The sequence below is a fragment of the Simochromis diagramma genome, unplaced genomic scaffold (assembly GCF_900408965.1).
Source record: "Simochromis diagramma unplaced genomic scaffold, fSimDia1.1 OVJJ01000618.1, whole genome shotgun sequence".
Lineage (NCBI taxonomy): Eukaryota > Metazoa > Chordata > Actinopteri > Cichliformes > Cichlidae > Simochromis > Simochromis diagramma.
The window spans coordinates 1,679,570-1,699,182 of record NW_024387423.1 but is presented as its reverse complement, the minus strand read 5'-3'; the positions used below and the strand labels follow the sequence as shown (position 1 = coordinate 1,699,182).

At 40.5% G+C, this 19,613-nt stretch overlaps 1 protein-coding gene across 4 annotated transcripts in view; it reads left to right on the top strand.

Annotated features, from left to right (window-relative positions):
• The window catches only part of LOC120722020 (vacuolar protein sorting-associated protein 13B-like), a 296,860-nt gene that overhangs the window by 255,907 nt on the left and 21,340 nt on the right, over nt 1-19,613 (top strand). For all 4 annotated transcript variants that reach the window (XM_040012723.1, XM_040012725.1, XM_040012724.1 and 1 more), the window contains 4 exons: nt 10,886-11,041; nt 13,936-14,202; nt 17,496-17,579; nt 17,777-17,952. In XM_040012723.1, the coding sequence (XP_039868657.1) occupies nt 10,886-11,041; nt 13,936-14,202; nt 17,496-17,579; nt 17,777-17,952 (683 nt within the window). The remainder of the gene's footprint in view (nt 1-10,885; nt 11,042-13,935; nt 14,203-17,495; nt 17,580-17,776; nt 17,953-19,613) is intronic.

The following is a 19,613-nucleotide window of genomic DNA, read 5'->3' as shown; positions in this document are numbered from 1 at the left end:
AAACACTTGAGCAAATTCATACCCATGTGTGGACACTCAGACTCACACATACATACACACTGTAATAAAATGTTTCCTAAGGCCTGGAGTCTGTCAGGCTTCTCAGTATAGTCTCTCCCTTTCAAGCTTAGCATGCCTTCACACCCCAGCATTTCCCGGCCAATGCGAAAATGTTTATAAACACATAATTTCCCTAATTTTTATATGCAGTGTACCATTATGTTCTGCGTGTCATGTAATAGAGAGAGAAACGGGTAAAGGAACACATACGGTTAAATTAATACATCTGTTAAAAACCTTCAGGATGGTCATGCATACAACTACACGATCTTTCTCTAATTACGTACAGTTTATATTTCGCACAAACACACTCACTATCCCCACCCTGCTGTTTTTCAAGGCTCTGGCGTGTGGTGTGGATGGTTGAAATATCTGGCTGCTCGTTACAGGATACAGCCTGGCTGATGGAAATCCCTGTGGTTAGTGTGGTTAGCAGGGAGAGGGGCGTAAAAAGCCCCCTGGATTTGAGAAGGACTTTTTAAGTGCCTACAAGGAATATTCCCTATTTGAATAAATTGTGATTTACTCCATGAGCAGGCTTCTACAGTAGAGTGTCTCTGAATGCATGTCTTTGCGTGTTAGTGTGTCTGTGTATGTCTGTGATGTATGGTGTTGCTCCATGTGTTAGTGTTTGTGTGGAAGTGTCAGTGTTGTGTTGGCCGTGCGTGCGTGCGGTTCCCAGGGGTAATGTGCGGAAGATAGCAGCCCAGGACTATTAGTTTGCGGCGAGATTGGCCGTGTTTTTGGAAGCAGGCATGACAGGGTGGTATTTTGGGTGAGAGTGTGTGTGAAAGAGAGGCAGAGGAGATTGAGAGAGCAGTGTTACATCAGTGGAAGCTGTGTGTGAACATGTATATATGAATAGTTGTCTGTGTGTGAACCCTGTTGCTCATGTGTCGCAGTTTTGTACAAGTGTTTTAAGTTTTCAGAAGGGTTCGTTGTTTGCTGCTCGTCATTCAAAAGAAACAAATCTCGTCCTTAAAATGTGTCTGGTGTTTTGCTGGAATCTATCAAGACTCAATGATTAAGAAACACTGCCCTCAAGTGAAGTGGTTTAGTCATGCTGTTCATCCAACATTGCCACTTTAACTGCAGTTGACCCTGAGGGGTTATCTCAGCTCCGCTCAGGTTCACCCACTTGCAGACTGAGCGTGAGGAAGCTAAAAGAAAAGGGAGTGCTCTCCATCTTAATCCCTGAAGACAACCCTGACTCTTTGTCTATCCTTAGATCTGTGTTTGGTAATCTTTTCACACTGACTCCTGCTTGTAGCCATTACCTTAAAATATAAATAGGAGAAGAAAATAAAAAGTTGGAGATGAACACTGAATTATGAGAAAAGGTTTATCCATTTAGTAACACTGAGTTACACAAGAAGAGATGTTGCAGCACATTGCTAAACATTCCTCTGTAAAACAATAATACTTTTTTAGTCCACCTTTATTTGTGATGGTAGATTTGAAATTCCTCCCCAGGGTGCTTTAAACATTTGTGTGTTTGAAACCAGTGTCATGCTGTAACATTTCTTCTTCAGGCTGGAAGTTATCCTTTTAACTTGTATGCTTGGATATACAGATACTGTTTCTTACATGTATTCATGTGCGTCCATGTCAGCTCACTAACACTATCAGGTTTCATGATGATCAGCTTGTGGTAGTCTGTGGTAGTCCTGGCCAGGTCCACACTGAACATGACACTATGCGGGCCAAACTCACGCACTTTCCCAGTTTGTATGTTTATTTATTGCAAGGGGTTTTTTGTCTCGCTATTGCTGTAACGTCTTGTAATTTCTCTGTATGGATGGCATCCATACTCGTGAATATAATGATGCATATATACACTTTGCTCATTTCATCAGCAATTCACTGTTGCGTCCTTTAAGGCAGCTTAACACAGTTCTTTGGGGATTTACTTGTATCTAGATGCCACAAGGAATTACATCTACACTAATCACTACACCTAAAGGTCAAAGGTGATTAGTAATCTCATGTTCCCTGAATGGTTAAAAAATTTCCTTCCAGACCACAAATCTTACACTTTACCTCCAAGTTTCCTTTGCCTTTTCATCCCACCAGCAGTTTCTTCTACAGTTGGACCTCCAGTGTACAAGTCTAATAATTCTCAAAGGTATATCAGTTTACTGTGCGTATTAGTGCTCTATGCCTCAGCATCCAGTAGGCCCATATACATATCTCCTCTAACCCATTTCCCTTCTTGCTCCTTTTTAAACTCTCAGGCAGGACAAGAAGCCTTTTTTATGTTGAGAAAGTTTTGCTTTTGTTAGTGTTTGTTTTAAGGAAATGTCACTGGAGGGATGAAACATTTATCCCCAGCACTGTTTGTTGGGAGCACACTTGATTAGTGATTAAAGTGGTATGTCTCAAGAAGTTGAACCTCAACCTCAGCCCCTGTTACATTGCACAGACAAAGAAAAATGTTTCTGCAATCAGTGGTTGCCAGTAATTTTTTGAAATCACTTACTTTGAATATATTCTGGGGAATCATTATCAGCTTTCTGCAACCCACCTTTTGGTCTCCGTTCAACTTGAAAAAAGTACTACATTCATCAGCTCTACACCACGGCTGCCAAAGTCAAGATTTTCATGAGAAATACAGTGAAGACGGACTTCTCCTTCACCACATGTTTTCTTTTTGTCTTTGTATATGTCATTCCTGTTCTTCCTTCCAAATTCAAGCAAGGATTTAGGGGAGTCTGTTTTTGCATTCTTACTGACACTCTTGGAGATTTTATTATGATTCCACTCATGTAGACTAATGTCTCTCATGACACTCTTTGTGTATAGACTGTATATTTGTATAATTCTACTGCCTGTGTAGTCTGTCCCAAAGGAAGCTTTTCCTCTGATATTAAGACATTAATTTAATTACCATGTTGATGAGCACTGTGCTGCTGGAATCTCTGTTGTAAATCTTTTTTAACATTCCAATGTGTTAGCAGTTTACAAATTATATCAATTATATCATCCTCTACATCAAATCCTGGGCCTTGAAATGACAACAAAGGCTCTTAAGCAATGGCGTGCAACCCTTTTTTGTGCAGCAGAACCGTTACTGACTGATCATCACATGAAAAACGTGTTGGTATGTTTCGATTACCTTGGGCCACATGTTGATGACAGAGTTTTTTCACTTGGGATCCCAGTTTTAACAAATATACCAGTCGCCATTGTGCTGTGATTTCAGGTACAGAATAGGGTTTCTCACCACAGCTGATGTTTTTATAAGGTGTGGAAAGGATACAAGACAGTGGAGTTAAACACTGATAAAGAATATAAACCATTAAAAATGTTGACAGTGTATCAAAAGCCTTTTGATCTTTGATCTACACTAAAATGCTGTTTAAAGCATTACAGAAGCGTTAAATCCTTCTCTTAAACAAAAATGCAATTAGTATTACACTCAAAACACCAAATGAAACCTCCTCACTCAAGTCCCAGTTCGTTTTTCTTTTTCACTAGAGAAATGGAACATTTTGGATGCAGTAATTGTACAAAATGGCACTAAAACTAAGTTTTGTTATTTTGCTCAGCTCCTTGGTTGAATGCGCTTGTACGACTAACAGTATTGGTTTTATGTGGCCTCCATGGTAGGACGTCATCCAATTAATATGCTCTTCAATGCTGAGGACATCACTCCAGACAGGTTAGCTGTCCTAAAAGAGTTGACCTCAGTTAGCCCCTCTTTCTCTGCTTAATGCTCCTGAACCAGCCTTCTTCTTGATTCTCTACTAAAGCAGACCATAGGGGAGGTGCAGGTGAAGACTGTGATTATTAAGGTCCCTCTGGTGCTGCTCTGGGTTCAGCACCATGGACAGCACCTGGTGCTTTATGGCTAGTCCCACAGGAGCACCACTGGGTTGCGTGGCTGTTTTATCCAAGTGGCCTCACACACATCACTCAAGACCCTGAGACTCGGAAAGGCCTCTTTTCACCCAGAGAACCGTCGCTCACTGGATGTTTTCTCTTTTTGGATCCTTCTCTGTAAACCCAAGAATTGGTTGTGTGGGAAAATCGCAGTAGACCAGCAGGTTGGCCTCACCATGTTTACATGACTAAATGCTTTGAGTTGCTGCCACATGATTGGCTGATAAGATGTTTATCATAATGGGCAGTTTTAAGTAATAAGGTGGCCAGTGAGTGTATATAGACACTGAGGTTTATGTCCTGCTGATGGGTTTTTAAACGTTGACTTACATATCCCAGTGCTGTGCGGTTTTTATCCTCTCCTCTCAGACAGAGCTCCTTTTGTCAGTTCTCTTCATTTGGTTCAAGCACTTGCCGTGTCTGCATCTCCTGGAGACTTGAGGCCCTGCATGTCTAAGATGCCTTAGTAAAAAAACCAAGGGAAAACTATTGAAGTATGTTAGTCAAGCATAAATCTCTTAATGTCCCTTCTGTCAACCACGGACCCACACAGTGTCTTTTCTCTGAAGCTTCTTCGAGCTCTCAAACCGCTTCTTAGACTTGCAAATCTGAGCTTTGATGTTGTGCTGCTTTGCTTCTTTTGTCAGAAAGAGGGAGCCAAGGAGGAGAGAAGCATTACAGACAGCTGTGAAGCCACCATAATTCCCTCATGTTACATGGGTTAGCCCTCACTGCCCTGGCATGGATGCTGTTGTGTCTTTCGCTGTCGTAATTCTCTTTTAATACATATTCTTTTTTTAAAGGGCAAAGTAATACGTATTCTTTTGTTTTGTTGTCTGGATAGAAACCTGTTTCTCATTTGTTAGGTGGCCAGCTAGCTCCCTGGTCCCAAAGTAATTTCCCCAGACAAGACGGGCCTCTGTTCCACATCCCTCTTTTTTCATTTCTGTCTGTATTATATTAAATAAGATAGGCACTACAGAGACTTGTCAAGCTATTTTTAAACTTTTGTCACATGACATTGAATTCACATGATTTTAATCAGCCATCTAAGACATGCCGCAGCTTCCTCAGGCCTTTTATAGAACCTTGTGTGCAAAGCTACTGGTGTTGATACCTCTGCTCCACATGTCTCAAATCTCCTATTATAGTCTGAGAGAGATGAAATAAAGGAATGGCATTAATGGGGAGACAACCATTGACCACTGCAGCTTTGTCAGCCTGTCTGTGTAGCATCGAAGAATGCCAATTGCATCTCCGCTGCAGACATAGACTTAATTTGTATTGTGTGCACCCAAGCACATTCCTGTTGAGGACAATAGACAGATAGTGGTTATAGTGGCAAGAGTGAGTCATTCTGTCTAGAGTAGCGCATGGGTCATAGGGTATATGGTGTTTTTTTTTTGTGTGCACATTCATGTGAATGTCTCTCTAAAAATCTCTCTCAGAGAGAGTGATTTTATGTATGTTTTACCGTTTGTGTTTGCCATTGATTCCTATGTTGGTCCTGACACCCACATTATCAAAGCAGACACTTGAGTGTTTGCCATATGAAGTACGCAATGAGTCTGTGTTTACCAGGAAGTTAACAGTCAGTCCTTTGGCTGTGACTGACAGATCTGTTACTGTCTTTTACAGGAAAGTTTGTTGGTAATGATTTTCTCCTGGGAAAAGATTAAGCGATGAACTGGGCAGTAGACATGACATCGTTCCCATTAGGGAGGCTGATGGTTTGATTGACTCATTGAGTATAATTTACAGTTTAGCAAGTTGGGGGTGGTAATTCTCAGAAGTTAACACCACTAAATGTGTTGGTCATATGTTTGGCTTCTGCATCTAGTTTCCATGGTAATCTAAAATGTGGATGATGTGATTTCAAAACGTTTACATGGTGTTGATCTTGTATTAAGACCATACTTGGTCTCAGTGATATTATGTGTGGTTTTTAATTTCATCCTTCTGTCCACTCTCTCTGTTACTTGCAGATTAGTCATAATTTCACCAAACTCTTTGTTTTGAAAACATATGTCAAAGCACCATTATTAAGTTTAGTGGGTGCACAGTGCCTGTGAAGACCTGTCGTTTTAAAGTTTTTGAAGCCTTTTTTATGCAGGCCATCTGTGGCATTAAAACAGAAAAGGAACTTGCACTGACTTAGCATTAGGGAATTTACTTCAACGCAAGATATTTGCTAATGTTACCATACTCATCTGGTTCACTATAAAACCAAATTCAGCTTGAATTCATTAATTAATTCAAATGTCTAAAAATGTACTGATATTTTACATATCATCCCCCAGTAAATGAATAGAACAGATGAACTGAGGTCATTTTAAAAATAAGGATTGGATTTAATACTGTGGTTTGTGACTGCCTGAAGTCTGTCAACCATGGATATGGTGGGATGTTTCCACCCTTGAGATGTTTGGATAGGCCTTCAGTTAGGCAATCTTCAGTTCCTGCCTGTTTGTTGGTCTCTTTGTCTTTAGCTCTTCAGTATGTAAAATCTTGTTCTACTGGACTGAGATTGAGTGACTGACGTGGCCATTGAAAAATACTCAATTTCCCTGCCTTTAGAAACTTTTGAGTCTTTTTTTGCAGTTTTGGGTCATTATCCATTTGCACTGTGAAGAGCTGTCTGATCAGTTTTGCAGCATTTGGATGAATCTGAGCACAGAGTGTGGCCCTGTACACTTAACAGTTGATCCTGACACTTTTATCAGACGTCTAGTAGCGTTATACCTCTGGAAGTCATACAAGCCCATATCAGTCTCTGTGTCTCCAGGTGTCTCTAGATTGTAGACTTTGACAATGACGGTGATTTTAAATGTTTTTAAATTTCAACGGACAAGCACTCCTGCCTTGCTTGCCCTGGTAGAACATCACTGGACCTCACTGTATATTTACTTTGGTTGAATCCTGTGTAGATTTAACCCGAAAGTCCGGTTCAGTGTAGAGGCACTGGCACTTCTCATTGTGGATTTTTTGGATGGAATGTATTGCTTTATCTTCTTTTTTGTTTTGTTTTTTTTTCTTGAATGTGGTAAAGTAAGTAAACAGTGGTGAGGTGATCATTTATAAACCATATAAAACTTCAGCTTTAATATATGGGGAAACTGTGACATCCCACACAGCAAGTAGCCAGTCTGTCACTGAAGTTTCCAAAAAAGGCAGAAAAGAAAACACCGAACAGAAGATGGTCAGATTGTCATGTCCCAAAAATGCTTCACCAAGCCTGACCGTTTCAGTCTTCCCAAAAATCGTAAGACATCACCAAATAGTGTGGTCATTTTGGAAAAATCCAGAACAACCATATTTGACCAGTACAACTCAGTTACAAAAACATTTAAGCGGCATGATTGAAGATGTCAGAGTAAAAAACAGAGTTAATGTAGTTCAAGCAAGAGTGACTGAACCTATTTTAATATCTGTCAGATGAGTCATCACCATGGAGCCGAGCTGAATAATCGGTTGCTAAGTTATATTAGCATATTTGGACAAACATGTCACTCATCATTTTGATATAACCGGGATGTACTGTCAGACCTAAAGACACATGACTAACTTACAGTAATTTCCAAACAGTCAACACAGGTAATTGTTTGATTATTTTAATGACTAGAAAATATCTTTACTTAAAGTGTTTTATTTATCTATCAGGTCAAATAAAATTTGAGGAATTTGGATAATTGCTTGTATTTTGATTATGTTGTGACTTGAAGCCAGAGTTATTATTGGAAACCAAAAAAAAAAACAAGACATTACTGTGGTTAAAATCTACGCACCATAAGTGACACATGGCAGAATATTTAGAGTACATCAAAGTGCTGTCAGAAAATAGCAATAGTTTGTTAACATCCACAAACATTCAATTATTCCCATGAAGATCACTCTTTTAGCATAGTTGGAGCCTTCCAATGTGCTGGAGTGAAGCAGTGTCCATCATCAGCCATAATCACACTCTCCCCCTGAGGATTAAAGGGAAATGAAGTGAGGGTGAGATTTCAATTTCACATTTCTTTCACACTCAATACCCATCTTGGGGAATTATCACAATATAATAAATGGGTCTTCAGTTGTTTTTGGACAAAAAAAAATCTTCTGCTTCGGGCCAGCTGCTGAAAGTGAGTGTTGGAGTTTCTTGTTAAAATATTTATTTCTAGATGAGATTCATATTTAACTGCAGGCTACAGCACAACCTCTGGTTTTTGTGTGATATTTTGTAGAGTTGACATAGATATAAGAGACAGTTACATGTCGGGGGGGGGTTAACAATGACCCTTTAACTTTTACTCAGTTGTCAGTTTATTTCACCTTGGCATACCGGTCTTGTCTTGTCAGTTTGCATCACTGGGCTTTTCTCTCATTTCGAGCCCTGGGGTGTATGTCATCATTTTGTTTCGTGAGGTCAGAGATCTTCAAAGTATAAAGCAGTTGTTATGGTTTGTCAACATGCCTGGGGTTGCCACAACTCATATGAAAAAAAAGTATAAAAGATGAGCTCTTTCTCTATTTAGGGTCATCTCCATGTGTTACAGTCGTCTTTTGCTTTTATTTTGCACCTTGCTCCCTACAGTATGTGTACCAATAAAATTCTATATAAAACGATACATAAAGTAAATCAAATTATTAAGCTAAGTTGACTAATTAAAGAACAGTGTGATTAATAAAAAAAAAAAATTGCCTTAAATAAAATCTTTTTTTCCCCATAAATGCTGAGTCTCTATTCAGTTGAACACTGTTGGTGTAAGGCGAGGCTTAATCTGTGTGTATAAATCGGTCACATGTGGCTGGCTGGGTTTTCTGTGTCACAACAGTTGAATACGTCACAGAGAGGCAAAACAACTTCTTATTTTTCATTCTTGTTGTCCTTACACATCCAGTTCATATGTGTCACTGCTGGGTTGTTGTTTTTTTCTTCTACTGCTTGAGTCAGAGACATGATGAATTAAAACAAAAGCAGCAGTAACTGTTTGAAGTCTGAGGAGAAATGTTATTATGACTTCTTCTTTAAAGGTCAAGTTGAGCCACAGGCATGATAAAGTGCACAGAGACCGGGGGAGGAAGGGACAGAGAAGGTAAAGCAGAGAGAAGTGTTGAAATTGCAAATCCATCCTCACACATGGTGCTGACGCACGGCAGAGGTCTCCAGTGGCTTCACCATCACAAGATTTGCAAGGTTTGGGCCGTTATTGTCACCAGTCTACTCTAATGAAAGTATTATAATATAAATACTGAGTTCTAATCTGTAGGACCTGAGGTGAGCTTTGAAGTGAAAAGGTATCAGTATTAAGTCATGGGAGTAGAATGCCAAACACATTACAGTTCATTTCTCAATTTTCCTCAGATCACAATATTCTTAGCTGGGCTTGATTATGAAATTGTATGTAATGTAGTAAAGGCTTGGTTCGGTAATATAGTTCTCCACCTTAAGGCTTAAACTTAACCTCTGCCACCTGGCTGTTAAGACCCCTCTGAGTACGTGCACCAAGTAGGAGATCTCAGAAATGTAACTCATTTCCACGCAGCTGACAGCGAGGATGACAGATCTTGTAGAGAGTGAATTCAGGGTTTGATTAAGAATGTTATTGTAAAGAAATCTGTCTTCAAACACTAAGAAAAGACTGCAGTGCTGAGAAGCACATAAGGTCTTGACCAAGGTCCCCCCGTGCCCTTTGACCTCAGGAGTAATTTGTTTTTCTTTAAACACATTGAGTAAATGTTCAGCATGTTGAAGCAACTACCCAAAGTGTAAATGTTCAAATTTTCAGTGTTTCAGTCTGGTCGCTACTCCTCTGGGGGATCACTGACCCCGAATCTCACTCTGCTGCTTGCCCCCGCCCCATCTGTCTTGATAGTCCCATGACATGCTTTGTCTTTCTCATGTTTTCTCCCCTTCCTTTTCAACTGTTGCTAGTTTGATGTTGTGCTGGCAGCAGGGTTGACACAGAGTTTCGGTGCTGTAGAAAGTCAGCCCCCCTGCCTCGGGAAGGGGAAAAGGCTTTAGATCTCCTTCTGTATTTATGATTCTGCTCCTGTATTATGACCAAAATCTCATGAGAAGAATCATACTGTTTGACAAAGGAGTTTCCTTATCATGCAGCTTTGAGCAACTTCAGATAAGAAGTGGACAGATGGTCTGTGAATAACCTCACTGCAGCACAGGTGTGATGGGCATTTGGCCAGACCACTTGGTTTTTGTACTGAATGTCTGTGGATTTAGGTGGAGGCAGCACCCAGTAAATGCTGCATCACTGCATCATGCATTAATTAAAACCCAGTCAGCTAATTGCAGTGTGTATTTTGTGTATCGGTGAAAGCAAAACAGCACTGTTCGGGCTGCCTCTTTACATATTTCTAGCCCTGCTACCATGTCGAGGCGCACAGTTTAAGGAATTATGGGGAAAATGGTTGGGGGGAAATTGTCACCACTCTAAAGTTGTTTGACTGTCAAAAGAAAGGAAAGCATCTGTTTATTACTGTTATCCTGAGCCTGTGTGTTTATACCAACCACACACATGGATGTGCTCCACACTGAAGTGATGGATATGCAGCTCAAATGGTTGGGGGCCAAAATATGTGCCTCTTATTTAGATGTGTGGAGAAAAGAGTCTTCCACATTCAACCGCACAAGTACACACGCACAAACAATCTGGTCACTACACACACTGCTGTAATAATCTTCCACATCAGCTGTTTTCCACCAGCCAGTTTATTGTGTGCGACCTTCCATTTGTGCTTCCAGCAGCAGCAGGCCTGTTCGGCAACAGTAAACAGGAACTTTGTTGTTCTTTTCCCCCCCTACCAGAATTTCCCAAACAGAGTCCTGTTGTTTACTTGCCTTTTGATCGGGGTAAATAAAGGGCAAGAAGGCTAACCTCTGATGTCTGCTAACTTCTGTCTCTGTTTTTGTGTGTATGTTCTGCTCTGTGCTGTCCTCCAGCTGCTGCACATCTGCATCGAAGGATGGGGGAACTGGCGCTGGTCAGAGGCCTTCAGCGTGGACAACGTAGGGACTCTGCTTAGGACCATTCAGTACAAAGGACGCACCGCCTCTCTCATCATCAAGGTCATACAGCTCAATGGTGTCCAGAAACAGGTACTGTCACTTTTTAGTAATTACTCCTTTACTGACTTCTTTGTTTGTAAAGATTGAAATAAAAGAAATATTACTCATTGGCCATGTAGTTGTTATGGCGGGTATTTTCCGATGAAGGTCAAAGACTTCCAGAAAGTTAAACATCTTACTTTTCTTGTCGTTGGATCAGAGTTAATGTGAATAGATTTTAGCAGATCTTTATAATTAACTGCAGCGATAAAAGGAAAGATGGTGAACAGCATTACCAACCCCCAGATTTAATTTGTAGAAGATTCCAGACGCAAGACTCTTTCTAATTGACAAGCAATGATTTATGGCCCAGATACACCGCAGTAACAAAACAGGACCAGAGTTCTCAACATAATCAAGAATATAGGGATCCTGCAGATTATCTTGCTGCTAACCTGTTAAACATTTACACTGAAAGCAGGAACATGTTTGCTGCATTACGCCTGTTGATTTCTTCTATGTGACACAAAAGCCTGGCTTTTTTCCCAGCACTCATTTCAGGATGAGTGCTTTTTAATCTCCTTTTTTTCCCCTGCTTTTGTATGTTATGATTTAGTAGTTGCTTAGCTAACAACAGACTCTCTTTGTCAGTTTTTGTAATCTGTTTTAGAGCAATAAAACAAAAGCTTATGAACTTTAAGCCATCCAAAAACACAATGTGTCCCATCAATCCACAGAGAAGATCACAGCAAATCATAAACCAGCATAAACCAAATACATACACCAACTGTCTTCTTTTTTTCGCTCTAAGAAAAGGAATGAATCATGCTGGAATTTTTCCACAAATAAAAAGCAGAGTCTTCATATTCCTGAAAATGCAGAGATGCCATCAGATTGTAGCTGTGACACTTTGTTATGTAAACAGTGTCAAGTGTCACACACATCTCCCACTCATCCTCCAGACAAAACAGACTCGGCTTCTCACATTCCTTCTACCATCTGTCCCAAACTTTGATTACATCTTGTTTCCATTGGATGCAGTGATAGAGTATGAACATTGGTCATATCCAATTCACAACAAAACCCCCAGAACGGGACGGCAGCTGCCACTACAGAGAAACGCATGAGTATACCTCAGTCTGGGTTTTCTTTTGGGAGGGTGGGGTTCGTCCTCAGTGCCACACCATGTCCTCTCCGTTACCCTCTTTCTTGCTTCTCTATGGTCTTTCATTGTCACCTTTTTAGTGTTCATATTGGCACCTATTGTTAGAAAAGTTTATAAAGTGCAGTTTATATTAATCTCCCTCATACAAGCCCATGCGCACATGCGTCTGCACATGGATGCGTGAGTGGGAGAACACTTGTAAAAGCACGTGCATTAGGCCTGCTACTGAAAATTACTGTCAGGATCACTTAAGCCATTGATTATTTTTTGATCAGTGGTTCATCTTTAACATGGAAACAGTGAGTAAAGCTTCATGTTGTTTCCATTACAGTGTGTTCAAAAAGAGAGGTGAAACAAAAAATAAATTCTATGAAACCAGCTTTCTCTCATTTTTGGTATGTGCTGATATGATAGTCTGTAGTTAAATGGAAAAGAGAGTTTTTCACAGGACTTACAAGCCATGTGCTGTTAATTAAATAGTCTTGTTTAACTGATCATTGGCAGCTCCGAAGCATTCATTGCCGCAATCCTCCCAGAAGCAGACATCCCAGCAAATTCACCGAGTGCAGTGGTTGAAGAACTACAAAAAACCTTCAAAATCTGTATCTCAAACTCTACGGACATCAATTAGCATGTTAAAGGTTAAAGTTCATGACAGCACAATTAGAAAAATACTGAACACGTATGGTTTGTTTGTTAGGGTTGCTTGGAGAAAGTCTCTTCTCCTCTTCTCTCTGAAAAAGAACATGGTAGCAAAGTTACTATGTTTCAATTGCATTTGAACACTCTGCAGTACTTCTGGAGTCGTGTCCTTTAGACAGAGAAGACCAATGTTGAGATGTCTGGTCCCAATGCCCAGGATGACACATTTGGTTGTGTTTGGTTTACCATCTGTCAAGCACAGTGGTGGAGGGGTGATGATTTGGGCTTATTTTGTGGACACAGGACCTGGGCACCTTACAGTCAGTGAGCTGTGAGGTCATCTGTCCAACAGCTAAAGCTTGGCCCAAATTGGGTCATGAAACAGGTCAATCTACAGACGGAGTGAAACAGAACAGAATCGCTGGTCCAGTCAGAACTCAACCGGATTGAGGTTTTTTTTTTAAACTCACTGATTTTTATTTTTTTTAATTGAGAGTCCAGATTCTCCATGCACATGCATATACTACAAGTTTTTTTTAAAAAGCACAATAAGATGTTCCACACTCAGAGTACAGTGTGTGTGTGTGTGTGTGCGCGTGCACATATGTGTTTACATTGATTCACACATAAGTCATTTCCGTTCCGTTCAGTACAGATTGTCTGATGTAAGGGTGTGTGTCTGTGTGTCACCTTTGAGATGTGGAATAAAATGCAAATTAAGATGTGAATGCAATGGTTTACACATCATTTAAAGTAAAAATACTGCAAGAAAGAGAAAGTTTTTTTAACACACCTCTTAACTTCTGTTTTGACGTTATCATTACATTCTTTTTTTATTCCTGTTTAGTACAACATCCAAAAACTTGTAAAAATGGGGGATGTATATGAATTGTTAGTGATCTTAAACTGTAAGGCAATGAGGAAAGTTACCCTTTATAAAACAGCTGGGAATCGGAAATTATTCAGGTAGAAGTCAAAGCTGATCTTAGTTGGAAGGCGTCTTTTTGAAAACCGTGACTTTCCTACATTCCCAGTGACATGTTGTAAAACTTATCTCATAATTATAGAAGTTAATTATAAGGCACTAAACATCTTTATTTCTAATTTGGACAATTCTGTCATACAACCCTCTCCCCAGGTAATAATCTGTGGGCGGCAGGTCATGTGCAGCTACCTGACTCAAGACATTGAGCTGCGAGTGGTGCAGCACTACGTGGGGCCCGATAGCCAGACGGTAGTCAGGGAATACTGCGACTGCCTGGAAGCAGGAGCCAAGCTGCCATCCTATGTGCTGGAGGATGCAGAGATGACAGAGCTGTGTGTAAGGGCTCGAGGAGACGATGAGTGGTCACAGGATGTTCAGCTGGAACGGAGGGATAAGAGCAGCAGCAGCTTTGTTGTACAGGTAACACAAGTAGAACTTTAAGTAAGCCTTCCACATGTCCGGTAAAGCTTCCCACTTAGTTTCCCAGAGTCTTGTCTGTACATGTCTTTACGATCAGAAGCTACATCAGTTACAATTTGTTGCGTGTGCATACTAGCAGATTAAAATGCACACGCGTGCTCCACTGTGCCTGGAGCACGCGTGTGTGTCCAATTGCAAGCTGTTGAATGTGCTAGCCGTGCACACAAAGTTTCTCTCACACATTGCTCACACCACTACTTCTGACTGGCTCTCCATCCACACAACATGTTTGGAGCCAGTGACTGGACCACCAACTGTGACCGGATCCTCTTCTCCTGGGTGGCCACAGTGGCAGCGCTTCCATGCTGCTACTCACTGTTAGAGAACAGATTGAGATCTTCCCCTCAGATAGGCTTACAAAGACCCTGCAACCCATAACCCAGCCATGTTGAGAGGTAGAAAATACTGTTTATGCTCTCTCATAACAACGTTAACCATAGACAGGAAACACTAGCTGATATGTGGGCACAGGGAAAGGCTTTGAAGGCACTTTCACACCACTGGATAAGCGCCAGCTCCATCCCTGCTGTTCTTGCGCTTGCTCTTTATTTTTCTTGTGCTTTTTTCCCTGCTGTTCTTGTATTTGCTCTTTATTTTTGTTGAACTGTCTTTCTTTGTCTGCCTCTCTCTTTTTTATTTATAAGCCTCACGCTGTTAACAGCTAGCCATCTACCACTCCAGCTCCTGTGTATGTGTGTGTGTTTTGGAAAAGGGGGTCTGAACATCTCTGACTGCACTCCAGCATGCACTGTTATCTTTTTTCGTAGGATCAGCGATTCATTGCACATCTGGATGGCTGGCTCCAAATGAGAGAGCTGCCTGAACTAGTAGCTGGGTTCTTAGATCTCTCTATCTGTGCCTGTCTCCTGCTATTTCACTCGCATGTTTCCTCCCTGCCTTTTACCCTCTCGCCCACACACTGGCTCACTCATCTATCTTCTAGTTAACTCCTTTCTTTACTTCATCGTCTGGCATCAAGCCTGTCCACCTGTCCTGCATCCCTCCATTTTCAGTGTTTGTCTTCTTTTTTTTTTTTTTAATCTGCCTGATGATTCCCTGTATCAGTAATCCATCTGAGGTATCTCCTTTTTCATATCTCATCTTCCTCATCCTTAAATCTTATTTTCAACATTTTTTAAACGTGAGCTTTAGAGAAAGCACAGAAGGTCATCGCGACTTTATCCCAGTGGTGAGCATCTTTTAGTTGATCACTGTAGAGCATCTGTTTGCCAAAGTTTTACTCCCTCATCCAAGTAAGTCTATTTTGCAAGGGTCTGTATATTAAAACTGAATGTTCACCCTGTCTCTTTGCTCTGCTCTGCTGACCCTACCAGTAAATGAAGTCCCCAGGCTGTCATAAACTAAACCGCTTGTAATGTGACTTGGCATCCCAAGACTTTAATGAGGAGTGAAGAGTAAATGGGACAAACACCAGTGACACATTAAGAGTGCTTAGTGTTTGGTGGGCACATTCTCAGCCTTTAAATCTTGCAAAGATTTAACTGACTGTAATGGGCCACTATCTGGCACTAACAGTTGTCAGTCCTCACAGCCATAGTATTGTGTTGCAGGGCTTTAGGGAGACTTAACATTTAACTGCTGAAAGAAGCCAAGAAACAAAGATTTTTAGGACAAAACATCATTGATGGAGGCAGTAAATATCATGCCAGGGGGTAAAAAGGAGCAAAAGCATTAAAGTTTATCCAGTTTATTCATATTTTACATCTTAACCACCCGTGTAAATTTTAAATACAAGCATGTGCCATTATTAGAAAAAAAGATTATTATTAAAAAAGTATTAAAATAAAGGTCATTTTGAATTTGATGGCTGCAACAGGTTTCAAAAATGTTGGACTAGGGTAGCTTCCCCTTTTCCTTTAACAACAGTCTGTAAAGGTCTGGGAACTGAATAGATCAGTTGCTGGACTTCTGGGTCGTATTTTTCATTTCGTGGTGCGTCAAATGTTGTCAACTGGAGAAAGATCTGGAGCACCGGCAGGCAGCTGGACTTTTTTACTGTGAAACCATGCTGTTGTAATAGATGCATATGCAGTTTAGCATTGTCTTGCTGAAATACACAAGGCCTTCCCTGAAATAGAGGTTATATGGATGGAAGCATAAGTTACTCTAAAACCTTCTAGCATTCATGTTGCCCTTCCAGATGTGCAAGGTACCAATTCTATAGGTAATAATGCACCCACATACCATCAGATTCATCCGACCACACAGCAGTTTTGCCTCAGTCCATTTTAAATGAGCTTTGGCCCAAAGAAGACACTGGCATTACTGGCTCATGTTCACATATGGCTTCTTCTGTGCGTGATAGAGTTTTAACCTGTGTTTGTGGATGGCACGATAAACTGTGTTCACAGAAAATGAATCTGGAAGTGTTCCTGAGCTCCTGCAGTGATTTCCATGACAGAATCACTCCTTTTTTTATTGCCGCGCGTCCTGAGGGCCTAACCAACACAGGCATCTATTATTGATTTTCAACCTTTTGCCTTGCTCCCTGAGATTTCTCATGATTCTCTAATTCTTTTGATGATACTGCATGAAATATTCATAATCTTCATAATTTTACATTGAGCAACATTATTCTGAAATTGTTACACAATTTATCGATGCATTTTTTTGCAGATTGCATAACGAAGCCCATCTTTTCTTCTGAGAAATCCTGCATTTTTGTATCCACTCACATTACGGCCCTGTTGCCAGTTAACCTAATTAGTGCAAAATGTTCCTGCAGCTGTTTCTTTTTAGTACCAATTAGTTTTCCGGTCTTTTGTTGCCCTCTCCTAACTTTTTTGGGACGTGTTGTAGCCATTAAATTCCAAAAGAGCCAATATTTTTTCTTAAAATGGTGCATTTTCTCAGTTTAAGCATTTAATGTTTTCAGTGTTCTGTTGTGAATAAAATATGAGATTATGAGATTTCTTAATTATTGCTTTCTATTTCATTTGCATTTTACACAGCGTTGCAACTTCCCATCAGTCATAAAAGGCTCAGGGGGTAGTGTCATCATCCCACTGGGTGGCATGAACACCCAACACATAGCTCAAGAATGAGGCGACATAGAATTTTCAAATTCATATCATAGGAGCATTTGTTAAAATGCTCAATCTAGTTCAAATATGACCAAATAGCAAAGTCAAGGTCAGAGGTCAAGTTTATTGAAAATCCTTCAGGCTTCTTTGGTATTGATATCTTCTAACAGCTAGTTTGTTTCCTTTCAGGTGCCTTGTTCTAATGGCTCATTGCTTTATGTTCTGTGCACGCTCATCACAATCGAACCCAGCTCTCATATGCAGCAAAGAGTGGTGAGCATCTGTTACAATATTTACCGTTACAGAATATTTTAAACCTTTTTGTTTTGATCTCTGGGAACTAAGTAATTATCCAACACTTAAGATTAAGAACTTTACATTTTTGGTGTAATCATTATTTTTCCTGATTTAGTTTTGCTCTCATCAGTTTGTCTTTTCATTGATTGTTCTGTATCAAAACCATGTTCCAGGTGGTTTTCAGTCCACTGTTTGTCATGAGGAGCCACCTGCCGGACTCTCTAATCGTGCATATAGAGAAGAGGAGCCTCGGACTGCGAGAAAGCCAGCTAATACGTGGACAGGGTCACCAGGAGCCCCTGCTAAACACGGAAGCTGACCTCACCCACCATCTCACTTTCCAAGCCAGGTAAAAAAAAAAAAAATGCATTGGTCCAAAAAAGGACATAGTAGTTCAAGTAATGTCTAATACCTTTTCATGCTTAAGATCTATGAAACACTATATAACACACCTCAGCTTCACAAACATGTTACATGTTACAATTTCTGCACATCTGACATCACTCCTAATGATGGTGGTAGGCTCTTGCTACGATGCAGTTTAACCTCATATTCTTGTCATTTGGTCTTAACCAAAACTATTCTCTTCCAGCAGACATTTTCAGTGGCCAATTTAGTTGTTTTAGTCCTTTTGCACTGCATTTATTGTGCACTGCCTAGACAAAAAAAAACCTCACCACATGGCAAATAGGTGAGCACCTTCCAGTGGTTTTTAGGTGTAGGTTTAGCAACTTTATGTGCCTAAAAATACTGAATGACAGGGTTTTTCAGTGTATTTTTCTTGACAGTGGCAGGATTTGTCAAGCTCAAATTGTGAAAGAGTGGTTCAGGGAGCATGACATATAATTTTCACACATAGCCTGGGAACGCACACAGAACCAACACACAGAGGAAGCCACCTTGGCAGCAGCTGACACATAGCTTCAATTCTGACATTTTAGGCGGGGCCATCATTACACCTCATTTAGATAAAGCCCCAGCAAAGCAGTTTTTTTTCAGTAGTTTGTGTGTGTAGAAATAATACTTTTTTATGTCTATGTTTGCATGAGGTAAAAAATGTATGCGCACTAGCCCGGTGTCTGTGTGTGGTCCGTGCCTGTCATTGTCTTGGTTAGAAATGTGCCAGTGTAAGTGTGACAGATGCCACTTCATCATGGGCAGAGGCTGTCACATACATCATTGCTACGCCTATTACTTGCCCCAGTTTGTCCTTATGTGTTTGCACATATTTCCCATAGCCTCTGTGTAAGCCAATAACTGTACAATTTATCATTGTAGCCAAGTCCATCAAAGAAATGCTAAGAAATTCATTTGTATTTTATCTGTTTTATCTAGCATCACCACTACACCTCATTTCATGTCATATATATATGTACATGGCATGTGTTTTGGCGCATGGTGTCGTTCAGTAACAGAAGTGTTTATGCTTCAGTGTGTGTGGCCCCAAGGGAAATGGCTACCACATGCACATATTGTTTTGTTGTTGCTTCTACTATATTTGTTATCTTTCCAAATGTAATTTAAGTTGTTTTATGCAAATACATAAGGGGGGGTGCTGGGTGGGGGTGGGGGGGTCAACCTTTTGGTAGCAAGTGGTGGTGATCTGAATAAACAGAGTAAACGTTGAGTGTAATTGACTCTCCCTGAGAGATTTTTTTTTTTTTTTTGCTGTAACTGTTGTGTTTAGATATCTGGTCACAAAGTTTGTTTTGATTTCAGCTGCCATAAAGGAACCGCAGTGGCTGTACAGTGACTGGGAATGTATTTGGCCCCTGCTGTTGAAGATAAATCCTTTTCAGTTGTACAAAAAGCAAGCTCAGAAAGAACTAAGTGTCTTGTCTTTCTAGATTGCAACCACAATGCTCCTCGTGTTTACGATCCGTCCGCTGCCTAAACCGTTTCAAACCGCACAAACTTGCATACTCTCCTCTCCTGTCCCCCGCAGCTCAATCCATCCCTCATCCCTCTCCATTCTCATAAGCACACACTACAAGCCACAATTGTAAACAT